General features: G+C 40.8%; 1 protein-coding gene across 7 annotated transcripts in view; it reads right to left on the bottom strand.

Moving 5' to 3' along the window:
• The window catches only part of PPP1R9A (protein phosphatase 1 regulatory subunit 9A), a 238,152-nt gene that overhangs the window by 67,854 nt on the left and 148,096 nt on the right, over positions 1–22,202 (bottom strand). For all 7 annotated transcript variants that reach the window (XM_019533470.1, XM_019533487.1, XM_019533524.1 and 4 more), the window contains exons 5-6: positions 21,486–21,590; positions 1,041–1,176 (exon numbers count right to left, since the gene is read on the bottom strand). In XM_019533470.1, coding sequence (XP_019389015.1) covers positions 1,041–1,176; positions 21,486–21,590 — 241 coding nt within the window. The remainder of the gene's footprint in view (positions 1–1,040; positions 1,177–21,485; positions 21,591–22,202) is intronic.

Below are 22,202 nucleotides of genomic sequence, written 5' to 3'. Positions count from 1 at the left end.
GAATCACTGAGCAACTTTTAGGCAAGACAACTGCATTAGTGAGAAGTAGGAGGAACAGAGTGGTGACTTGGCATGGTAATGCAGCTGCCTTTACCTGCTCTAGTGACTAATTTATGCAATGATATAGATATCATACATGTCAGTCATACATGTCAGTAAAAACTATGCATGTCAGTGGGGTGAGTAAATTTGCATTCTAACCGCTACAGAACTACCACCCATCCCTCAAAAATTAAGAGAGATTTAGCTGAAAGTTTAAAACCAACACTTCACAGCTCATATACCAGGGGTTGAGAATTACAGGTTTACAGTCTCTCCCCACACATATCACTACCCTAAAATCAATTGCCAGGAATATTAAGAGAAGACAGAATGTAAAAAATAGTGAAAGAGAAAAATAATTCTGCAATGCATTAGGAAACCAACTTCCTTTCATTAATACAAGCACAGCAGACCTCCCCACAAAAATAATGGTGCTTATAGAAGTGGTCAGTCAACCTGACATTTGTTCTCCTAGATATTTGTTGTCTTATTTTAAACTCATGTAACAAAAAATGACTGTTCCTAAGGGAGGACTCATGGTCACAGTGTGTCAAGTAATAATTGGAATCTGTTGTGGAAGATGGGCAGAAAGCATATCGTGGTATAGTATAATAAATCTAAGCAAGCACTTCTAGGCTGTGTTAATGGGAGAGAGAATTTAGATAACCTTTCCCCTCCTATGCAATAGTTAAGAAAAACTATCAAGCATTAGTGAGAGTGATAGATCAGATACTGTGCTAACACAACACAGCCCTCATGTTAAGTAGCCATGAAAATCTGTACTGATTCAAAGACTTTTTGCACTTCAAGAGTGACATGGTTACACCTTTATGCACAGAAAGAGCATATGTGCAAGTAAAACAGATAAGTGTTTTCATTCACACGGTAGAATGGATTTGACTTTCATATGACACCAGTTACATTCATTCCATCTTAAACACTGTTGAAAAGGAATACAATAAGATAATGAATAAGAGGATTGTTAACAAGCATGTTACCTCATCATCATCCGCATCATATTGTGCATAATGTTGCTCCAGGAGTTCTCTCTGGCGACGCTCTTGCTCTAGGGTCTGGCTAATCAGCTGAGCAACCTCACTTACTTGTCCTGGTTTTTCTCGTCCAATTACAAACCTGTGTAAAATATTATTAATTATGACCATCTTGAATCTTTTAACAAGCTAAATTCAAGCTCTCTTTGATTTTGGTCACAGACATGTGCATATTAACTTTGTAAAACCAGTGCATGAGCTCTTGCTTTGATATCGCTACGGTTGTTCCTGCCAGCGGAGAAGCAACATAGATGAGACATGAAATGATTAGGCCAGGAAGTGACTGTGTAAGAAAATGCTATCAATGTCATCAAAGTTCTGCCTCTACTTTTGCCTCCCCACATTTCCACCACCATATAACCTTCTGAGTTCAAACTCTCCAGGTTTGGACCCAGAGCAGAGCACGGTTATTACTTGTACCCTCACTTCTAATTCCATAATAGCATTAAAGTTTCCTGCATAAGTCTGCAGCAGCTAGCTACACAGGAGTAACTGAAAGAGAACTCTGCAAGCTGATAGGGAAAGAAGCATGGAAGTCTCTCTTCCCTTCCTCTTCTCATGGAACATTTCCAGATGTTTATGCTCTCTTTGTCCCCAACTGCAGTAGAGAAGAGAAAACCTGTGCTTTTAACTCAGTCAGTTTGGCTTTGATTTTCATCTCTTCTCATGGATTCTAATGCCAGTGTCCTAATTATACATTTTCTAAACAATCTCTCCCTAAATTATTTTCCCCAATTGTACCTATTGCTTCAAAGTACAAGCTTATTCTTTGTTCTCCTTGTTTGCCTGAGGCAAGGATTTATAAGGGTGATATCTTTTATCGAACAAACTGCATAGCTGGGATAGAGTTAGATAAGTTAGACTGCAAGACATTGTTCTTCTGGTCTTTAGATCTTCTTTGTCCGAAACTCTCAATGCTTTCTGGTCTAATTTTTAGCAATTATATTTTAGGACTGGCTTTCATTGTAACACAAATTTCTTCTAGTAGCTTGATATATACTGTAATTAGATGTTTTGTATACTACCATACTAAAGACAAATAATAACTATAATATAGTATAAACTAGTCAGAAAAGCTAGAGATAAAATTAAAATACTCCTCCAACCTTGATTTTAGTAACAGGATCAGGTGCTTTCAAATGCAAACAATGTGCAAAGCAAAACCAGGCCACATTGAGCCATTTTATATGGTAAATAAATTGTTTCTTAACCATTTAGGACAAACATTTTTAGTTATCTTTAAAAAAATTGCAGTGAGATTCAAGAGATTGATAGCATGCACATAAGAAAAAAAAATCCAGTGTCATTGCTGACATTGAATTCTTGAAAGTCATTTGGGATTTTGCAAGAATGTATGATAGATTTCTATGTATACACCCAAGCCTATTCCTTAGGACCAGTGATTTGTCAGATGATTTATGAAATCACAGGTTAGCAGAAAGGATATAACTTGGAGATTACCTGCATGTTATAGAAGTAAAACAGCCAGCAATGTCTTCCAAAGGGTAAAGAAAAGTGATTATATTTGAAATAATGAGGCTAGGAGTTCATGGGAAGTAGATTCTTTGTTTCCCAGAAACATATTTGGCTTGCAAATAACAACAGAAAATACTGAGCGAAACAGGACACAAATCAGTAGTTTAACCTTCATGAGAACAGATCTCAAACTGACACTGAGATCTCAGACCCTATAGTCATGAAATCTAACATTGCAAATCAGCAACTATTAAGGTTTGTGTGCAATGAAGGGGGGAAAAAGGGTATTAAGGATGAGTTCTTTGAGGCGTCTCTACCACATACTGAAACAGAAGTTTGTACAACCTGTTCCTGTCTCTTCTGACATATAGTTTTATGGGATATTATGATATAAAATGAATAGAGTCAAGGTGGAATCCACTCATGTTTACCATACTTTTACATTTTGTATAGAGCAATAAGTGAAAAGAAAAAATGGTAACCCCTTCCTCCCCAACACACTTTTCACTTAAATCAATTAAGCAAACTGTTTGTGAAAATAGATTATATGGCTATCACCATCAGATCTGTGATGTGTAGATATATGGTGGCTATATCCTTATGATAAATTGTGGAACCCCACAATACTATCTATATGTATCATACACCTCTGATAGTTTAGTGGACAGAGGGCATTGAAGCTATCTTCCTTGGGACATAAATTCCAGCTTCACAGTCATTATATACACCGTTTGTAGGCCTAAAATAGCAAATATAAGGTCCTATATTATTAGTTGGTTTGAAGTTTGATATTTTGCAAATCTTTGGGGCTGCAAGAAGGAAAATCTTGGCTTTCAGCTGAAGATTCCTGAAGACAAGTATTTAACAGTGATAAACAATCATTCTTATAACATAAAAATAATACGGTAATTAGTAAAATACATGTTCAGTTTTTCATTATGACAGTTCTCACAAACTTAAACACGACTATTTTAGATCAGGGTGGCCAAGTTGTGGCATGCATGTCAAAATGGCAGCCTCTATGCCACAAAGCAGCAGGCTGGGCACATGGCAGATCAGGGATGGAGCACAGCAGCAGATAGGCAGCAAAAAAGCAGATTGGGAGAGGAGCACATACAAGAAGCAAAAAGCAGATTAGTGGATTAGACCAGGAGCAGAGAAGAGATGGGGGTGAATTAGGCAGAGCAAAGTGGCACTCAGGGAGTATGTGGGACTTGTGTCACTCCTGCTAAAAAGGTTGGCCTCCACTGTTTTAAATATTTTGCCCTGTTATATTCCCAATCTTTAAAATTCAACTTAAAGGTATCAAAACAAATTTCTATATTTACCTGTTATTTCATAAGTTACTGTCATAATGGCAAAAAGATACCATGCACTCTAGAATATCTACACTAATGTTTTTATTATCAATAAATGCTTCCATAGATGGATATAGATTTTAACAGCTAAATGTTAATTAGATATTTAAACTCAATCCAGTTCTAAATATGAAAATACAAAATATCATAACCAGGAATGTTTAAATATGCAAAGAGGCATAAGGTTCTGAAGCACTGCCTGGAAAATTAATCACTGAAGCATAGTATGCACACTTCAATAAAAATGGCTAATTATATATTTCCTCTGACTGGTTCACTAGATTCAGGCATATATATTTTGGATATGACAAATTGGTCCCGAGAGCCAAGAGTATTAAGCAGAAACATAAAATCTATGTGCAAGGGTATCTTTAAGTAGCTATATTTGTAATAACCCTAGTTTTGAATGCAAGGCAAAGACAGTGTTTAACCTTTTAAAATTCACTGAGACGTCACAATGACAATATTTCTCTTAATTTAAAAAAAACAAGAAAACAGACATCATACTTTACATCAGGGCTATCTAACTGGCAGCCTGGGAGCAAACAGATTCTCCAGGCTTCCCCCTCCTCCAACTCATTCTTCCTGCCCCCGCCTTGGGGAGCAGGACAGCACAGAACAAAAGTGGAGGGTGAGGTAGGGGCTGCTTAGGCACACAGTGTAGCAGTGTGGGTACATGAACTTACAACAAAATACAAGAGAACTATGAAGTAGTAGTATTATAGGTCGTGTTCAGTGGCAAACCCAGAAGTGGACTGGAAGTACTTCCAATTCACTTCCGGGTCCACCGGGGAGCATGCTGGGCCCTGCCCCCCAGGCTCCCTGGCTTGGTGATCGCCCATGGGAAGACCCCGGGTGCCCCCCCAGACCCAGGACGCACCAGTCGCTGAGTGGGGAGCACTGCGGGGGGAAGGAGAGAGGAGGCCCTGCGTGCTCCCCAGTAGACCCGGAAGTGGACCAGAAGTGCTCCTGGTCCACTTCTGGGTCTGCTCCTGACCACGCTGTGGGGAGCCCCTGTGCTCCTGTGTGACACTCCATTTGCCCCAGCATCGCAGCATTCACAAGCCACCTAGAGGTATGTTAGAAAAAACATTTAAAGTTGTGTCTACATCCAAATCACCAAATCTTTCTGAATCTCTCTGAATTGATTCTGAGAGTTTGATCGTTTGATTGCTATCCTCTTTATAATAACCCTTTTATAATTGAAGACTCTTATCAGATTCCTCCTCAGTCTCCCTTACACCAAACTAAACCCCAGTTCTTCCACCCCTACTCATTTTTGTGGCTCTCCTCCAGACTATTTTCAATTTGTATAAACTTTTAAGTGCAGCATCCAGAATTGGACACTTTATTTCAGATGAGACTTCATCAGTGCTGAATCAAGTGGAAGAATTTATTTCCATGACTTGCAAGCTGTTAATACACTGGAGTATGCTATTAGCTGCTTTTTTTTTTTTTTTTAAATACTATGGTGCATCTATATGTGCTGTTAGCAATGTCCACTGGAGTTTATTGTTCCTGAGTTCAGTGTTTGAACATGTGCTCAGTATTGCAGCACACTGAGCTAGGTCAGGGAAGCCCTGGTTAGCAGGGAACCCAGAGGGTCAGCTTGCCAGCCCAAGGCTGCTCTGACTCAGCTCGGTGTGCTACAGAGGGACTGGCTGGGGCATGAGGATACTCCAGTGTGAGGCTAGCCAGCAGGCACCCCAGCCAACCCCATCACTAGCTACACATGCATTGCTGTTCACTAAAGAACTCCGCCACAGGACGGTACTTGTACTTACAAGTACTACTAACCTGTGGTGGAGTTGATTAGTTTCCTGCAGCCTAATAGGGCACACATGTAGATGTTGAGACTCTACACGCCATCTCATGTAGATGTATTACATTGTTGACTCATTATTCTTCAAGTCCACTATAACCCTCAGGTCCTTTTCTGTGTTACTGCAGCTTAACCAATCATTCCCGATATGTATATTAGCAGTTGATTGTTCCATCCCATTTCTTAAAAACACTACTCCAATTTATCATGGTCATTTTGAATCTTAATCCTGTCATTTAATGCTCCTACTACGCGACCCATCTTGGCATCGTCTGAAAATTTACTAAGTATTCTATTCAATTCAGTCCTCATTAATGTAGGTATTTTGAATAGTACTGAACCTAGTAGAGAGCCTTGGGAAACTGCACTTGACACTCACTCTCAATTAGACATGCAGCCATTGATGATGACTTGTTGAGCATGATGACCCAACTAGGTATGCACCCACCTTAGAGTATTTTCATCTAGATCAGGAACCAGCAAAGTACAGTTTGTGGGCAGGACCCAGACCATGATTTCAGTGGCATTCCAGCAGTGGGAGACTTTGCCCAGGTCCATGTCATTCAAGTGCTGAGGAGCTGCCCTAATCCTCTCCCCTCCCCCAACATCTTCCCCCCTCTCTCCCCAGCTGTGGCGAAGGTTCAGCGTTCAACTGGTGAGGAACTGCACCATAGCCGGGTGACAGGTGGCTGTCCCCACAGTGCATCTGGGACTGAAAGAAAAGCAAAGGCAGTGCAGGTGCAACTTACAGCTGCACAGCCCCGATGCAGATTCCCAGTGGTGATGTGCCATTAAAAACCATGGCCCACACTGGACCAGAGCTGGGTTGGTCTAGCCCATGACTTGCAACAGCTGCCAGCTGTTGATCAAGATTGTGCTCCTTTAGCTTACTTATGAGAACGTCATTAAGAGTCAGGATCAAAAGCCTTACTGAAGTCAAGGTATATCACATCCACTGTTATCTCCTACCCACCAAGACCCTAGTATTGTCATAAAAAGAAATCAGGATGCTTAAGCATGACTTGCTTTTGACAAATCCATGCTGGCAGTTCCTAATCACAGTTATCCTGTAGGTCAGTGATTCACAACCAGGGTATGTGGGCACTCTGGGGTGCTGTGAGATCTTTTGAAGGGTGCCACTGAGGCAGGAGAAGATAAGCACAGGCTGTCTCTGCCAACTGGTTCCCCACCCCCACTGCCTGGGCCCACTTCGAGGAGGTAAGCATGGTAATAAATACATTTGTTTTTGAAATGAGGTGCAACTCAATTCAGAAAAGTGATGGAGTGGTGCCTTGAGTTTCAGAAGGTTGAAAACAACTGCTCTAGGTGCTTAGAAAAATATTTCTTGACAAGATCCCCAGTATCTTTCTAGGTATCCAAGTTAGACTGATTGATTTGTAAACCCCTGGGTCTTCCTTGTTCTTTTTTAAAGGTAAGCACTATGTTTGTCCCTTTCCAGGTGTCCAGGAATTCAATAAACTCTCAAAGACAACAGCCAATGGCTCTGCAAACACCCTTGCCAATTCCATGTATACTCTACGATGAATCTCATTTAGCTCTGCTGAATTAAAAACATCCACTTCATCTAATTAATATCTAATGTGTGCCTTTCCCACTCTAGGTTGACTATCTTCTCTCTGATCCTTGATGCTAACTGTGCCGGTTATCTAACAGGTGATGCATCTGTGAAATTTGAAGTAAAGAACGCATTTGATTCTTTAGCCTCCTCTGCAATATTCACTATTACCTTCCCATTCAGCAAGAGACCTACATTGTCCTTGCTCTTCATCTTATTTCTAACATACAGAATGCTATATACTAGGAGTGTCAAACATTTGACCTGCAGGCCAGATCTGTCTCCCAGAGCTGGGGCATTTGGCACACAGCCTTGATGAAGGGGACCTTCCCATGGCTGTAGCCAAGTGCCTGGGCAACAGCTGGGGCACTGGAGCCCCAGCAGCAATGAAGAAAGAAGCATGGCACTGTGATTTGTTCTGGCAGCAGCAGCCAAGCACCTGGGAGAAAGCTGCAGTGCTGGAGCCTCTGCAACATTGCAGGAAGAAGCCCGGCACCAAGGTTTGTTTCCACAGGGGCAGCCAATCACCCAGGATACTGGGTCTCTTCCCACCAGGACCCAGACCATAAAGGTGAGTAACCATGGGCCTGATTGTGCGTGCAGAACCAGACCCACAACACTCACCTGGCCCATGGATTGATCCCACAGCAAGGCCAGGTGAATTTGATATCCCCTAAATACTAGGAGCAATATTTTCAAACTTTAGTACTTTGATCATTGCAAACTGTTTTGTTTTGCACTTTCACAAAGCAATGCATGAACTGACTTTTTTAATGTCTATATTTCTAAGTATGCATCATCTTGCCCAATGACCAGATGCCAAACACACTGTTAAAGATGCTGTTAAAATAAACAGGTTCAGAGCTGAGACAGTAGCAAATATGTGATTCTATCCTTGGGTGAGGGAAGAGAGAAAATCTAAGTAAACAGTAAGTGTACAGGAAACTAATATTTTTCCAGAATCACAAAGGTGAAGAAAGGGACACCACAAAAACTGGCAACTATTCCCAAAGATTTCCTGCAGCTTACTGAGAATTCAAGGATTTTAATGCATACTTAATACCGTACGTTCTTGAACTTTTTCAACATAAAGTAAACAGGGATGTCCAGAATTAAATTAATTTAAATAATAATACTGAGAAAACTAGTTGATTTCATTTTTCCCTCAAAACCACTGGTGCCAGAAGTATTGGGAAGGAAAAAAATTCTTGTATTATGCAGAGAACACTGAAAAGGTCACACAGGTACTGCAACACCCTATGCTCCATGTTACAGAGCTGAATGACTCTAATCATTCTTTGTGAATTACATCACTTTAGGCATATAACCAGCTCTTCTTCAGAGTTAAGCTGAACTGCACAAGTCTTTAAACCCATCTGGTTTAACTAACAGGAGAACAAAAAGACTGCAGCATTGTTTCAAAGAGGAAACTGTAGTGTTTACGGTCTAATGAATCAAAGGATTTTTTAAAAATACAATTTAAAAAACCCACAAAAACAAAAACTTCAACCTTTGTAAAGCTATGACAAATTTCTTGTCAGATGATTTCTTCAAGAGAGAAAATAGAAGTTTAGAATGGATTGTCACCTTGAACTTTAAGCACAGGCTGCTAGTGCAACCATGTAGTTAATTCCTATTGTGTCATCTTTTAAAGTGCCTTGTGTGGATGCCAACATTAGGGAAATTACCATATGATTAATCCAGAGTGCTAAAATGGTCTGAACTCTGCAAGAGGAGATAAGTTTTATTTAGAAGCAACAGTATAAACTGAAAATAACACCAGTTTTTCATGAGTAAAATCAAGCTCTTTAAAAAATGTCAACTTCAAAGTACAGAGGCCATGGAGTTCTAGATAGATACTTGCTAAGAAATTTACAAAATGACCACCTCTTATTCGATGTAATTTCACATGGACATGATCTGAAATTGACATAGTCAGAGATATTAAAAACTATTATTTTGAAACTCTAACATTAAATACATTCTAATAGCATCATTAAAGTCATGTAAAAACAGGTAAGATGGTAAAACTCTATTAGAGCATTTATTATTCCTACTGAAAAAGAATCCTTTAGTGAAAGACTTGAATGCAGCTAATACATTAAAAGTCCTGGAAACACAGGTTTTTCTTTCATTGGCCTGGGAAATGAAAGACCTCAAGGTAACAAGCTTACGTTCAAGCCTGTCCGGTACAAGTGTGCTGGTAGACAAGGTTCCTTCCCCCCTGCATATCCAATAGCAACCCAACTAAATGCTGACTTAAATATTCTGAGAATATGCTGAGTAGCTGACTGGAATCATCTGCAGTATTCCACAGCATTTAGGAAAATGGCCAGCCCCTCCTCCCACCCTACAAGCAACTTAAAACAGTTGCTAGAGGGAGCACACAATGCACATTTCCCTAACAGGCACAAAAGAAGCAAATGCATCACTACCATGTCTTGCTGAAGCATCCTGCACATATACAGGGTGTGCCTGATTATCTGTTTAGCTGCCACATCTCTGCAGTCCCATCCCCTAAACAGACATTCAAACATGTAAGTGGTAAATTACCTATACAGAAAAATGCATGGAGATATAAACTGTAAATTAAATGAACAGAGAAATTAACTGAGTAGATAATTGATAGGGATGGGGTTAGCCATGTTAGTCTGACATGTTAACATCTGATGAAGTAGGTTGGTGCCTATAAAAGTTAATGCCTCTCTGAACTAGTTAGTCTCTAAGGTGGCAGCCAACCCTACCTTCTGCCATATTTGGAATGGATATTTTAATATCTGGTATGAATGGTGATATTTTAAACCAACTGGCTTAAGGGTAAACTTGCTCCAATCTCTTGAGTGTTTTTATTTTTTTCAGGCAAAAACCCAAACCAATACGCATATTACTAACTCACCTGACACTTGTTTTAAGCATATGTCCAGTACTTCTAGAGTGGTGGTTTTCAAACTTTCTCAAGTCATGGACCCCTTTCATATAACTTCTTCTACTGCTGAACTTCTACCCCTATCCTAAAGACTGATGTGGAACAAGGCAACATTAATCTAAAGAAAAGGTTAAAATGTCAACTCAAAAATAAATACAGTGGTTTTTTTTAGCTTGCTGAGCTAACCTCATTTGCTTTTTGCAAACAGGTTATTTGTACATTTCATATTGCTTAATTGTCTGTTTTCTTATCTGAATGTGAATATATTCTATAAAGTGGTTTTCCATGAAAAGTCCATTCAAATAAACAAGATGTCAGGACATTTACAGCATATCCAGCAACATTGGATAAACATATTATGGGATGTAGATGGTGCTTCATAAGCACCAATGTGGTTCACAAAGCTAGGATTTTAAGTTTAAACTTTACGGGCATTCCTCATTCCCAAGGAAAGATTGTTGATGACAATGAGAGGAGTTTTTGTACACAGTGAGAGAAACAATACACCTGCAATTCATTACATTTTAAAGTTAACTCTTCATCAGAAAGAATAGGAGAAGTCTGTGACTTCTTCCCAGGGCCGTCCATAGGGGGTTGCGAATCAGAGCGACAGCCCCAGGCCCTGTGGTCAGTGCTGCATATGGCCTGGTGTTGCCAAGCACCGCCACTCTCCCCCTGCTGGCTCTGGCCACTCGCCACCCACCCTCCCCTGCCCCAGGCCCCTCACAGGCTGATATGCCCCAGGCCCCGTACCCCAGAGGGATGGCTCTGCTTCTTCCGACAGGGTACTACTGCATACGTTTATACCAGTTAAATACATATGTGATTTTATACTGTGCTCAGATTTAGCAAGGTGCTAGAATGTGCAGTGAATCCAGGACTGTAGGTTGTAACTGTGTTGGTCTAAGGACATAGGCAGACAAGGTTATTTGGGTAAATATGGTATCTTTTATTAGACCAACTAAATAGTAGGAGAAAAATGTCCTGGCAAGCTTTCAGGTTTAAAACCCCTTCATCAGGCTGAGGAAGCACTGCAGTCAATGTGTGCTCTTCCTGGATGGAATGAATAGTAAAGAGTGTGGAGGTGGAGATTAGCCAGAGGCTGGTATTTCTAGCTGTGTTTCATCAAGTTCCAAGATCAGCAATACTAAGTAAATTCTTCCCTATTGGCTCTTTCCCCATGGCCCTTCCTTGCTTGCTCAAGTCTCAGAGGGTGTTGCTTAAATCCCACAGAGAGAGACAGACAGACATGGACTGTGCAGAACTAATCTGCATACCTAGCTGCTTGCAATACTAGACAAAACCTCCACCATCTTTCACACTTGAGATAAAAAAGGTGAAGAGGGACAAAAGAACAATCCTACCCAACTTGTAGAAAGGAAAACCCTCCATATCTTTTAGAATGAAACACTGGTGAAGACAGCTTCTGCTTTTAGCTCCTGCTCCATATCCTGGACTGTGGGAAGAGGTAGGGTTCCCTTTGGGTCCTACAGCATTAAGAATCTAGAGTCTGAAGAGAGGTGTGCATGACAGGCAGAAAAAGTAGTACTGTAGTGTGAGAAAATGGGGAAGGATGCACACGTGCACACATATGCGTAGTAGAGGGATTAGAGAAGAGTGCATGTGGTAAAGAGATAGAGAAAGAAAACAATGTTATTAACCTTTATCATAAGTACATAATATTTCAGAAACTGGAATGGATGCCCTGCTACTAGTGTGATCCGCCGGCTGTACCAGCTCCAGTTACTTGCAACAGTGTCACTGTATAAGCTACTACCATAGCAGATAACATGATTTTGAACAAAAATAATTTAGAGACACACAGACATCTATCCAAATATACAGAATTCTCAAAGAATCCTTTCAGAAAACAAATATAAGAAATATTAATTTAAAAGATTACTTTAAAAATGAGGGTAGAGATTAGCTGGAGGGGAAACAGGAGAGTGGAAAGAAGCTGATGAAAAGTCTGAATGTGGTGGTGCATTTTAACCACTGGCTATGGAAAAGTAAGCACAACTAAGAATTTTATTTTAACTGAAAGACTGCACTTATAATTCATTGCAGTAACATAAAAAATAAAGCTCTGATCCATGGAGTGAGAGACAAAAACCTGTTATGATTTAAAAACTGGCTTAGTAACAGAAAACACACAATGATAATAAATGACCATTTATTGGAACAGAAAGCAGTTAACAGTGGAAAGCCCCAGAGACTGGTTTGTAGCTGCAGGTCTGCTGCTGAATTTACTCTTTAATGATCTACAGGATGAATTAGATTGTAACAGTGAAATCTGCTGACAGCATAAAATTATTTAGGTTAATAAAAAAGTACCACAGTTCTGAGGCACTCCAAAGGAATATGATTAAACAGAAGAATTGGGAAACCCACCAGGAAAGTGAGAATTAATAACTTCAAGGTGCTGGAAACCATGACAAACAATTTAGATTTAACATAGGCACTGTTCAATTCCGTGAAATATCAAGGAGGCACTGTGGAGAACACCCAAAAGGACATTTCCTCAGTGCCAAAGAACAGTTTAAAACTTGATAGAATACTTAGTTACATTAAAAGGGGGACTAAGGCAGGTATAGAATATATAATGGCAATATTTCTAATGAAAGTGCACTTGCACTTTGTATATTACATTCAATTTGGCTGCCCTTCTTAAAAAATAACTAAGATAGAAGCTGTCCAGAAAAAGGTAATAAAGATGACTAAGCAATTTGAATATTAAGAGGCATTTTAAGGACTGAGATTAACATATGTGCATTAGAAAGAAGCCTGATGATCCTACAGTCCTCATTAACACTAGCCCGTCTTCACATGCACGTAAAAAAAAACCCCATATGATGTTTCACCCTCTTCAGGATACTGTGCTGCCCAGATCTGCAAGTTTATGATTCCTGCACTACAGCGAAGTAAATGAGAAGAGTCAGTCATCTCTATGCACCATCCCTATGGACCTAATAGAGGTTTCCCCGCTTTGTCCAAGGATCCACGTGGAGGGAAGAACCAACTGGCTGGGTCAGGGTGGCTGGGAAGGTCACAGAGTCTCCCCTGAGGACATTCTGGAAAAAAAAAATATGCCCTGGAAAAATAATACTTATCTTTTAGGATGAACCATCCAATGCGGGGATTGGGATCTATGGTCCCAGTATAGGCCTGATGTCAGGGGCAGGGGGAAAGAATGAGACTAGTGAGACACTGCATTGACTCAGCACTGCCTATGGATCTCTGAGGGTTTCTAGATTTTCAGGCCTACCCTATGGTCTGTTCTATCACAAAATGATGTAAAAGGAGCTCAAAGACCAGACTGATTTTTACCACCTAGGAGCCCCCTGTGGGGTTTAATGCTAGACATGATTGAGGAATTAGGTGTTGCAGAATTAAGCCATAAGAGGGCATACAAAAAGCAAAATACAGATTTCAAGAGAGAATTCTTTCAATAATTAATAAAGCTATAACATTCACTCTTTCAGGCTGCTGACAGATGTGAACCCCTGCCCCCCCCAGACATGCGCTTTACTTAAAGAGGCAACGAATTAGTTTGACTCGGCTCCACAGCATCTGTACAGACAGCGCATTTCAGCAGGACATTTTGCACCATTATCTAAAGCAGATTAAATCAGCTATTAGAGAAAAATACCAGAAAGCCCTACTGAAGCTCCAATCTATACAGACGCTGCACGAACCACATCCAGCTAACATGATGCCTCTTCTGGGCATGCAGGGGCGCATGGATTTTAAAGCATAATTTTTGGTTTGTTTTAGGTCTGTAAAAAACCTTAGTGAGCAAAGTCTTCTTCTTTCCTTTTTGTGTCCTTGTGACAAGGTATTTAGCAGAATTTGCAAATTTAATTGGAATCTGAGAGGCCATGCCATAAGCGCTTTTACTATGGCCTTAAACTTGTAACTAATTTGTGCATGGGCTGTCCACCATGTACTTTAGCACCCATGAGCAAAATAAATCAATGAGATTATCAAGACAACTTGGTATTTGCATGAACCCAAACAACATTTGGAGTTAAATCTCCCTAATTAAAGTTGCTGGGCTACTAATCCTTATTTCTTAGAGTAGAAGTTGATTGCCAACTGGGATTATGAAAAAAAAATCTCTTCCTCCCTCTCTTCCATAGGCTATCAACATACATTTGGGGATTTCCTGTTGTCTTTCTATAAAGCATCATAAGGTATTCTAGAGAATGGTCAACCCAGCTTGGACCAGTACTCTATTCAGATACAGCAATTCTTCTGCATAGTTCAATTTTTCCAACAATAAAAACCCCTAGATAGTTGAAGATTTTAAGTGACCAATTTGTTAAGCTTTTTTCACCCTGAACCAGAGCAGCCTGTAAACTAGAAACCACCTCTTTGTTCCCACAGTCTCTTTACTATGTCAGGCAAAGACAGTTGGGACATTTTTCTGGCAAGAGCATTGAAGAATCTATTCTAGGTCAATGCCTTTCACTGTCACAATCATTCAACATGCTCATAAAACTCAAAGGGGAAAATACATATGAATATCAGTTATTATGCAAGATTCAGAAGAGGTACTGATCACATTATTCAGGAGGAGGCTGGACTACAGGACCTCACAAGGTCCCTTCCAGTCCCACTTTCCTATGAGCTTACTGGTGAGAACTGAGGAAGTAGCTTCCATTTCACTCCTTTCGTAAATGTTTTTCCACGTGATTGACCAACTATAAACCCAACTATAAAAATTAAAATGTGTTTTGGCTAGACTACATGAAAATGGATATGTATAATGCTATGGACTATAAAAAGAAGGAACACTGGTGATACTCACATAACACTGTGTGTATAAAGCATGTACTTTGTGTATTCCAGACAGTACTTGGCTATATGCAATTTATGCTCTAAATAAAGTGATAGCTGTTAGGGAGCAGTTCTTCAAACTACTGTAAGACCCTGGAACCACTGATGTTTACAGGGAGGGAGTATCAATCAAAGAGAAAGGGGATAAGAGGCTCTGCTGTAATGGGAAGCAGGTTCTGCCATTAAGCACAATCTTTTGTCCTACCAACCTAGCTATTCTGCTGTGGAAATAAATGCTTCTACAGACACCAAAACTGGATCTAATCTCCTTTCAGTTGGTGTATATGGTACAACCACACTTTGGCTAAGTACAGACAGTCAAAAAGCCCAAGGCTGAATTGATGCAGTCTTTGTAGGTTAGTCTAAACTGCAGAGTTTAAACTGAAACAAAAGTGAACAGACATTTACCTTTGTTTCAGGAAATGTAGCCACATGCCTGCAGTGGCTCAGGCTAGAAGCTGGGGAGGTGCTAGAGCACAGCTTTCTGGCACTTAGCCAGAATGGGCTGTGTTCACTTCTTCTTCCTGCTGCCCCCGAGGTTCTTGAGATTTTCAAAGGCACAGAAGCAGGACTCTGCAGGGTTTCTCATCACTTCCTCCTCCTGCTTCCAGGTGCCTCTGGGACTTGTAGTCCACAGTCACAGTCAGCAGTAAATTTGAGCAGAGGAAGGGGTGTTTAATCCCTCTCCCTGGCCCTGGACCCCAGGGTTTACTGGGGGGGGGCAATCCCTCCCCCCTGCAAACTGGGCTGTATCCCCAGCGAGGCTTCCCCCCTCCCCACTTTGTCAGCCAGCCCTTACTGCTCCAGCTCTGGAGCAGACAGCATAGGACAGCCTAGGGCTCCAAACCATGTTAGGATGCTGGGGGACTGTGATTTAACTTGAATCAGGAAGGGGTCTGGTACAGAAGTTTCATAAGCCGGTTAGACCCAAATCAGTTAAGCCTGATAGCACATTCAAACATATTTATCGTAAACCAGTTTCAGCCATCTTGAAACTGATTTATGTGCACTGAGCTTCTGTTCTGTTACAGGTTTATACTGGTTTCTGACCCCCTAAATTGGTTTGTGTGTAACTTCTGTCCCTAGCCTTTAAGGCCAGTAGTAAATTCTGGTATTCTGAAATGTTTACCTTCAAAAAATCCAAAAAAGGAAGGACATCAAAATGTGTTTCACTTTGTGCAGCTAAAAGCAAATACAACATACTGGTATCAGCAGAACACAAAGCAATGTAAGCTGTCAACATCTGATCAATATTTCTGGTTGATGTCTGTAGCATAGATATTGTCAGGGAGCTCAGAGAGTCTCCCCACAAATATAGGTCCTGGCTGGAATACTGTCTGTGCCTTATCAAAGTTTTCCTTATTGAAAAAGAATGAGAGAAGGACCCCCTCCCACTCTGAATCAGTAGGAATGGGTGTTAACCACACTGGCTAGGGACAGACATTCAAAAAGCCTGAGCCTGAATTGATTCAGTCTTTACAGGATAGTCTAACCTGGCTATGCTGAACCAGTTTGTAACTGCACAGACATCCCAGACATAAAGGCACATGCCTGCAGTGGCTCAGGCTAGAAGCTGGGAGGCACTAGAGCAGCTCTCCCTTCCCTTTCTCAGTACTGAGCTGAAGGGGACGTGGCCAGGCCTCAGCAGGACACTCTGATTAGCCCAGAAGGGAATTCATAACAGTATTTATCATCCTCTAACTCAGTGTTTATCACCCCATTAAGAAAACAACAGAGGGACATTACCTTCTGCCTGTTGAGTCTACCAATTGATTCAGTACGGACAATACCCAGCATGTGGTCTGCTAGCTAACTTCTACAGCCACTTCTCCATGAGGCAGAGGGCAGGGGGGAATTCCTGCTTAGTATGGAGTGGGGAGGGGACAGGGGAGCAGCCTCTCTCCTGAAGCTGCAGCCAGGGAGCAGAGGGGAGGGGCCAGCCGTGCTGTGGAGCAGAAAGCTCCACTCAGCCCAAAGAGCATGCTGGGATGCTGGGCAGTTTGGTTTAACTTAAACCAGCAAGGGGTCTGGGGCAGATATTGCATAAACCGGTTTGACCCTAATCAGTTAAGTTTGCTACTACATTCAACCAGGTTTATCTCAAACTGGTTTCAGCCTTTTTCAAACTGGCTTATGTGTACTGAAAAATTTGTTCTGTTACATGTTTAAACCAGTTTCTGATCACTTAAACCAGTTTATATGTAATGTCTGTCCCTTGCCACTAGCTTTGTGAAGCTATGCATATGCATGTTATTACAATGTATTTTCATAGAAATATATAGTTAGTGTTTTTAAACTCCTGCTTTATTTAGTTGTGCCACAGATATTTAGACCCAGTCTTTCTGTGAAAGCTTACTACTGGCAACAATGAAAAACTCATAAACCTTTTCCTGATAAATAAGACCTGTCAGGACCAATGATCCTTATGTATGGAATGTGCAGCACACTTGATAATGTGAGCTGAATAGCTATAAAGCAATATCCAGTGCACTACATTATTTTTCAACAAAAGGGTCAGGATAGCAACTAGCCTGATTATAATTTAATCCTTGACACAAATATCTAGGGAAAGCTGTGTGATGATCCTTTTGTCTTTAACATATTAGTCTCCATAGAAATGAGCAATCTTACCCATAGAACAATTGGATAATAATTAAATACATGAGTACTACTAATTAAAAATGTAAACAACATCTATATTTAATATGTGCTATGTGCATGCTTTAACTGGATGCCTCTATTTTACCAAAAAATATAGTGCCAAGAGAGTTACAGCAGACATATTACCACTGTTCATTATTTTATTATATTACAATAGCACCCAAAAACCTCATTGTGCTGAGTACTATTCAAAACAAATGTAGAAATAATCCTATGCTGCAAGAACCTTACAGTCTAATGACCTATATGCCTAATTTAAAGATTTAAATGCATGCTTAACAGTAAAATCAAGAGATATTTAAAGTTAAGTATATCTAATCAATGTATATAACCTAATCAATGTAGCTACAATTATAAATGTTACACAAAAAACCTTCATACTCTCTTGCAACTAAACTACATTTTAAGTATTTGTTTTGCTAAATAACATACTAAATGTGAAATATGATAAAACCAAACCAAAACAACAGACAAAGAAGTTAAAAACATAGTAATCCCATCCATCCACACCGTCTATAGTGTTCATTCCAAAGCAGATGTTTTCCCCTAATATTATACAAGTGTCAGCTGGAAAACTAAATACAGGAGAAAAACAAACAGGAGGCATGACAACACTGAAAGCAGCGATGATATGACCCTGGCATCTATTAAAACCAATGGCTTAGTCATGGAAGTCAACAGGAAAAGGACAAGCCCAATTAGTGTTCCCTTCAGCGAATGTTAGGAACTGAAGTTAACCAAAAGCTTTAACAGACCATCTCTTAATTTGCAATAATGCCAAGCCTATTGTTTGTTGATTTTCAAAGTTAAATATGTATTGACGTTCACAGATACTTTAATAGAAAAAAGCATGGCAGAGTATGTATTCTTTTTTAAAAATAATAAATATTTCCATGTTTAAAACAGCTACATCCCTTTATAATGTTATTGCAAGCATTTTATCATCTTGCATTTAGACACTGTGCATTTTATAACCTGATCTCTGTTTTACTGACATTTGCAACAATCTGTTTTCAGTAGTAAAAGGAGTTTATCAAATGATTAACATGGTTTTGAGTAAGGACGCAGACAGACTACCCAAAATGGGGATAAACCGATAGGAAGTCTAAGGGCTTGGTGGCTCAGTGTATTAGTATTGTATAGTACCAGAATTGCTCTCTTCCAGCTTACTAGCGACTGAAAATTGTCTCCATTTGACTGATGCATGTTTGGAGTCTTATTTGAACCTCAGCTGGTATTAAAGGACAATGGAGTTTTACTAAGTTATATCAGTAAAGCGTCTCACCCAGTACTTAATAACCAGATACCCATATTCCAAAGTAAAACAATAAAACAAAACAAAAAACCCAAACAATTCCCCTGCCTCCTCCCCAAAAAACTTCATCATAACACCACAGTCTAGTAGAGGTATGCAAAGCAGACAGTATCTAATTCGGGGGACAGTGATTCAATTCACTGATTCAGATCACTGTCCCAATTCAATTCAGATGAATCTGAATTAGAAGATTCAATTCTGATTCAGAGAATCAGCAATTCAGCCATAGACACAGCTTTATAGGTTTTTTCTATATACCTCAAGGTACCAGGCACGGCTTGTGAACGCTGAGATGTTGGGGAGGATGGAGCACATGAGGCCCCCTCCTCCGCATGCTCGGCGGTAGACCTGGGAGTGGACCAGAAGTAGTTCTGGTCCACTTCCAGGATCACAGCCAAGCACATAGGGGAACCTCCCCCCGCCCATGCTCCCATGGGACACTCCATATGCCCCCCAATCTCAGCATTAATGAGCCACACCTGATATTTTTAGGTATGTAAAAAAACATATAAAGCTGTGTCTATGGCCGAATCATTGAATCTTTCTGAATTGAAGCAGAGGCTTCTGATTCAATTCAGAGAGATTAATGGGTCTCCTGATTCAGTTTGGATTTGGAGATTCGGCCGCTGAATTGGGCCAAATCTCCTCTGAATTGAATCAGCGACTGAAGCTTCACACAGTCTAGTTTTAGTTGCAAGATGGAAAGGCATGGAGACTGTGTGGCAGAAGGCCACCTCTGTTTCTCCCCAAAACTGTACTCTGTGACAATTTGGTTACGATGGGCCCTGCAGAAGATACACACCTGACCCTATCTCTTTAGGTAGCCTGAGCTGGATACATTCCTGAGGGAGTGGGGGGGAACCTGCTCCCTATGCCTACACGACTGGCATCACATACCTGGGTGAGGGGCATGGGCTCCCTAGGGAGCTAGGAACTTCCAGTCTGCCCAGTAACTAGTGATGCATTTCAAATTGGTTGGCTGACAGCCAACAGCTGCTGGCCTCCATCAGACCAGGTAAATGAGGTCATAAGGGCTATATAAGTTAAGGACTGCCCAGGAGGAGGAAAGGGCAGCAGCCATGAGGAATACTCAAAGAGAGAAGAGCTGGATTAACTGAAACTTGCTCTCTCTCTCAAAACTCATGATCAAGGAAATGCCTGCCTCCAGACGGAATCTCCACCTGCCTCTGGATGATACTTGTGAGTACGCTACCTGAGATCTAACTAGCTATATAGCTTGCACTAAGTCAAAGGCTACCCAGCTATGCCAATTTGCTCTATGGGATTCCTTTGATATTGCTCTACCATGTACCCTATTCCAGCCCCTACCCCTTGTAACCAATAAAGTTTTCCTTTATACCTAGCATGGGCGACTTATTGGGAATGGGTCTAGATTATGCCTTGGGGTCCCCTTGGTTTGGCTAAGGGAGACCACTACTTGTGCTTTTGACTGAGGGAAGCACCCCCAAGTTCTTGAAGTGAGTCAAGTACCCTTGAGGGCTACTAGGCCTGTGTTACCCAGGGGACGCAGAGCCAGAATGAAGCCCAGCCCTGGGTGGTGGTAGTTTTTACCCCAGGCTAGCAGGTGTGCTCCAGGAAGGGGGATGCCCCCACCCCAGGGAGGCACTCAGAGCTTGGAAGGTGGCCGGGTGCAGTGAGGTGCATGGCTCAATGCAGGAGCACCCCCTACTGGCCCACTACAGATTGAAAAACTACCAGTTATCACTCTCCCAATTTTACTTCATTGCCCCTAACTATGGAAATGGATACATCTAGCATAGTGGGGTCCAAGCTTTTGGCAAAGGTGCCATAAATTAAGCAACTCATCCTCTGCCTTATCTGCTATTCTACTTTCTACTCCCTGCCTTGTGCTCTCTACCCAATCTGCTGCTCTACTTTCCAGTCCCTGCCCTGCGCTCCCTGACTGCTCTGCTGCTCCTTTCTGCTCCCTGACTCTCTGCACTTGCAATTTGTATATTACATTCAATTTGGTTGCCCTTCTTAAAAATTAACTAAGATAGAAGCTGTCCAAGAAAAGGGTAATAAAGGTGACTAAGGGCATGGGCATAGAAGTTTGAATATTAAGAGGAATTTTAAGGACTGAGATTAACATATGTGCACTGGAAAGGAGAAAACTGATTATTCTACAGTCCTCATTAACACAAGCCCTTCTTCACACCAAAGGAAAAACAAATCATGTGGCCTATCACCCTCTTCAGGATACTTTGTTGGCCCTCGTCTCTGCTATTGTTTGGACTTCCCCTTACCTGGTTTGCCATGTACCGGACAAAGAACCTGACTATGTCACTTGTGGTACACATGCTGCAGGTTGGATACCCCTGCTCTAATGGAAAAAGATAAGACAATCTGAAATGTTTAGCATCAGAGCAATTTTATTCTTCTGGCATGTCTATTTACCTGACATTTCCCTTGGTGTTCCTGAGGACAGTTGCAGCAAAATTCTGTGTAACACCAACCAGACTGATTCCATCCACTTCTACAATCTGGTCGTTTACTTGGATCCTTTCAGAAAAAAAGAAAGCAAAAAAAATCTCTTAAGTTATACATCAAAACACACAATGCTGTAAAAAAAGTTGAAGCTATTGCTATGTTTGCTATGTTTGGAATTGCATTAAGACAGAATTGTAGTAATACTGTGCCACACAGTACTATACAGAATTACAGTATTACTGCACAAAAAACTTTATGCAGTATATTTAGCATATGATACATACCCCAAATTGGAAAATAATTGACTTTAGCAAAACTTAAGCACATGTTTAAATGTCTTCCTGAATCAAGACCAAAGTTACTCTATGATATTTGTGACTACCAGAATCAATAGCAAGGAAGACGGGTAAAAAGTACTTTTTACAGGCACCTCAAAATTACAATTTCAGACATCGCTAGAATTATGATGAATTACATTCCTCCGTATACTCGAGTGGTTCCCAAACTGTGGGTCATGACCCTAAATGGGGTCACAATGTTAGAAATATTATTAAAAATGCATTATCAATAGCTGTTAGCTCCCATCAATAGTGTTGTCCTTTGAATAAGCACGGCTGCCAGCCCTCCTTGTCTCCTTAATGAGAGAGGGAAGGGGGGGGTTGGAAACTGAAGGAAAAACTCCAA

The sequence above is a fragment of the Crocodylus porosus genome, unplaced genomic scaffold, assembly GCF_001723895.1.
Source record: "Crocodylus porosus isolate Cpor-Errol unplaced genomic scaffold, CroPor_comp1, whole genome shotgun sequence".
NCBI classification, from domain to species: Eukaryota; Metazoa; Chordata; order Crocodylia; family Crocodylidae; genus Crocodylus; species Crocodylus porosus.
This window is presented reverse-complemented; position numbering and strand designations above follow the sequence as displayed.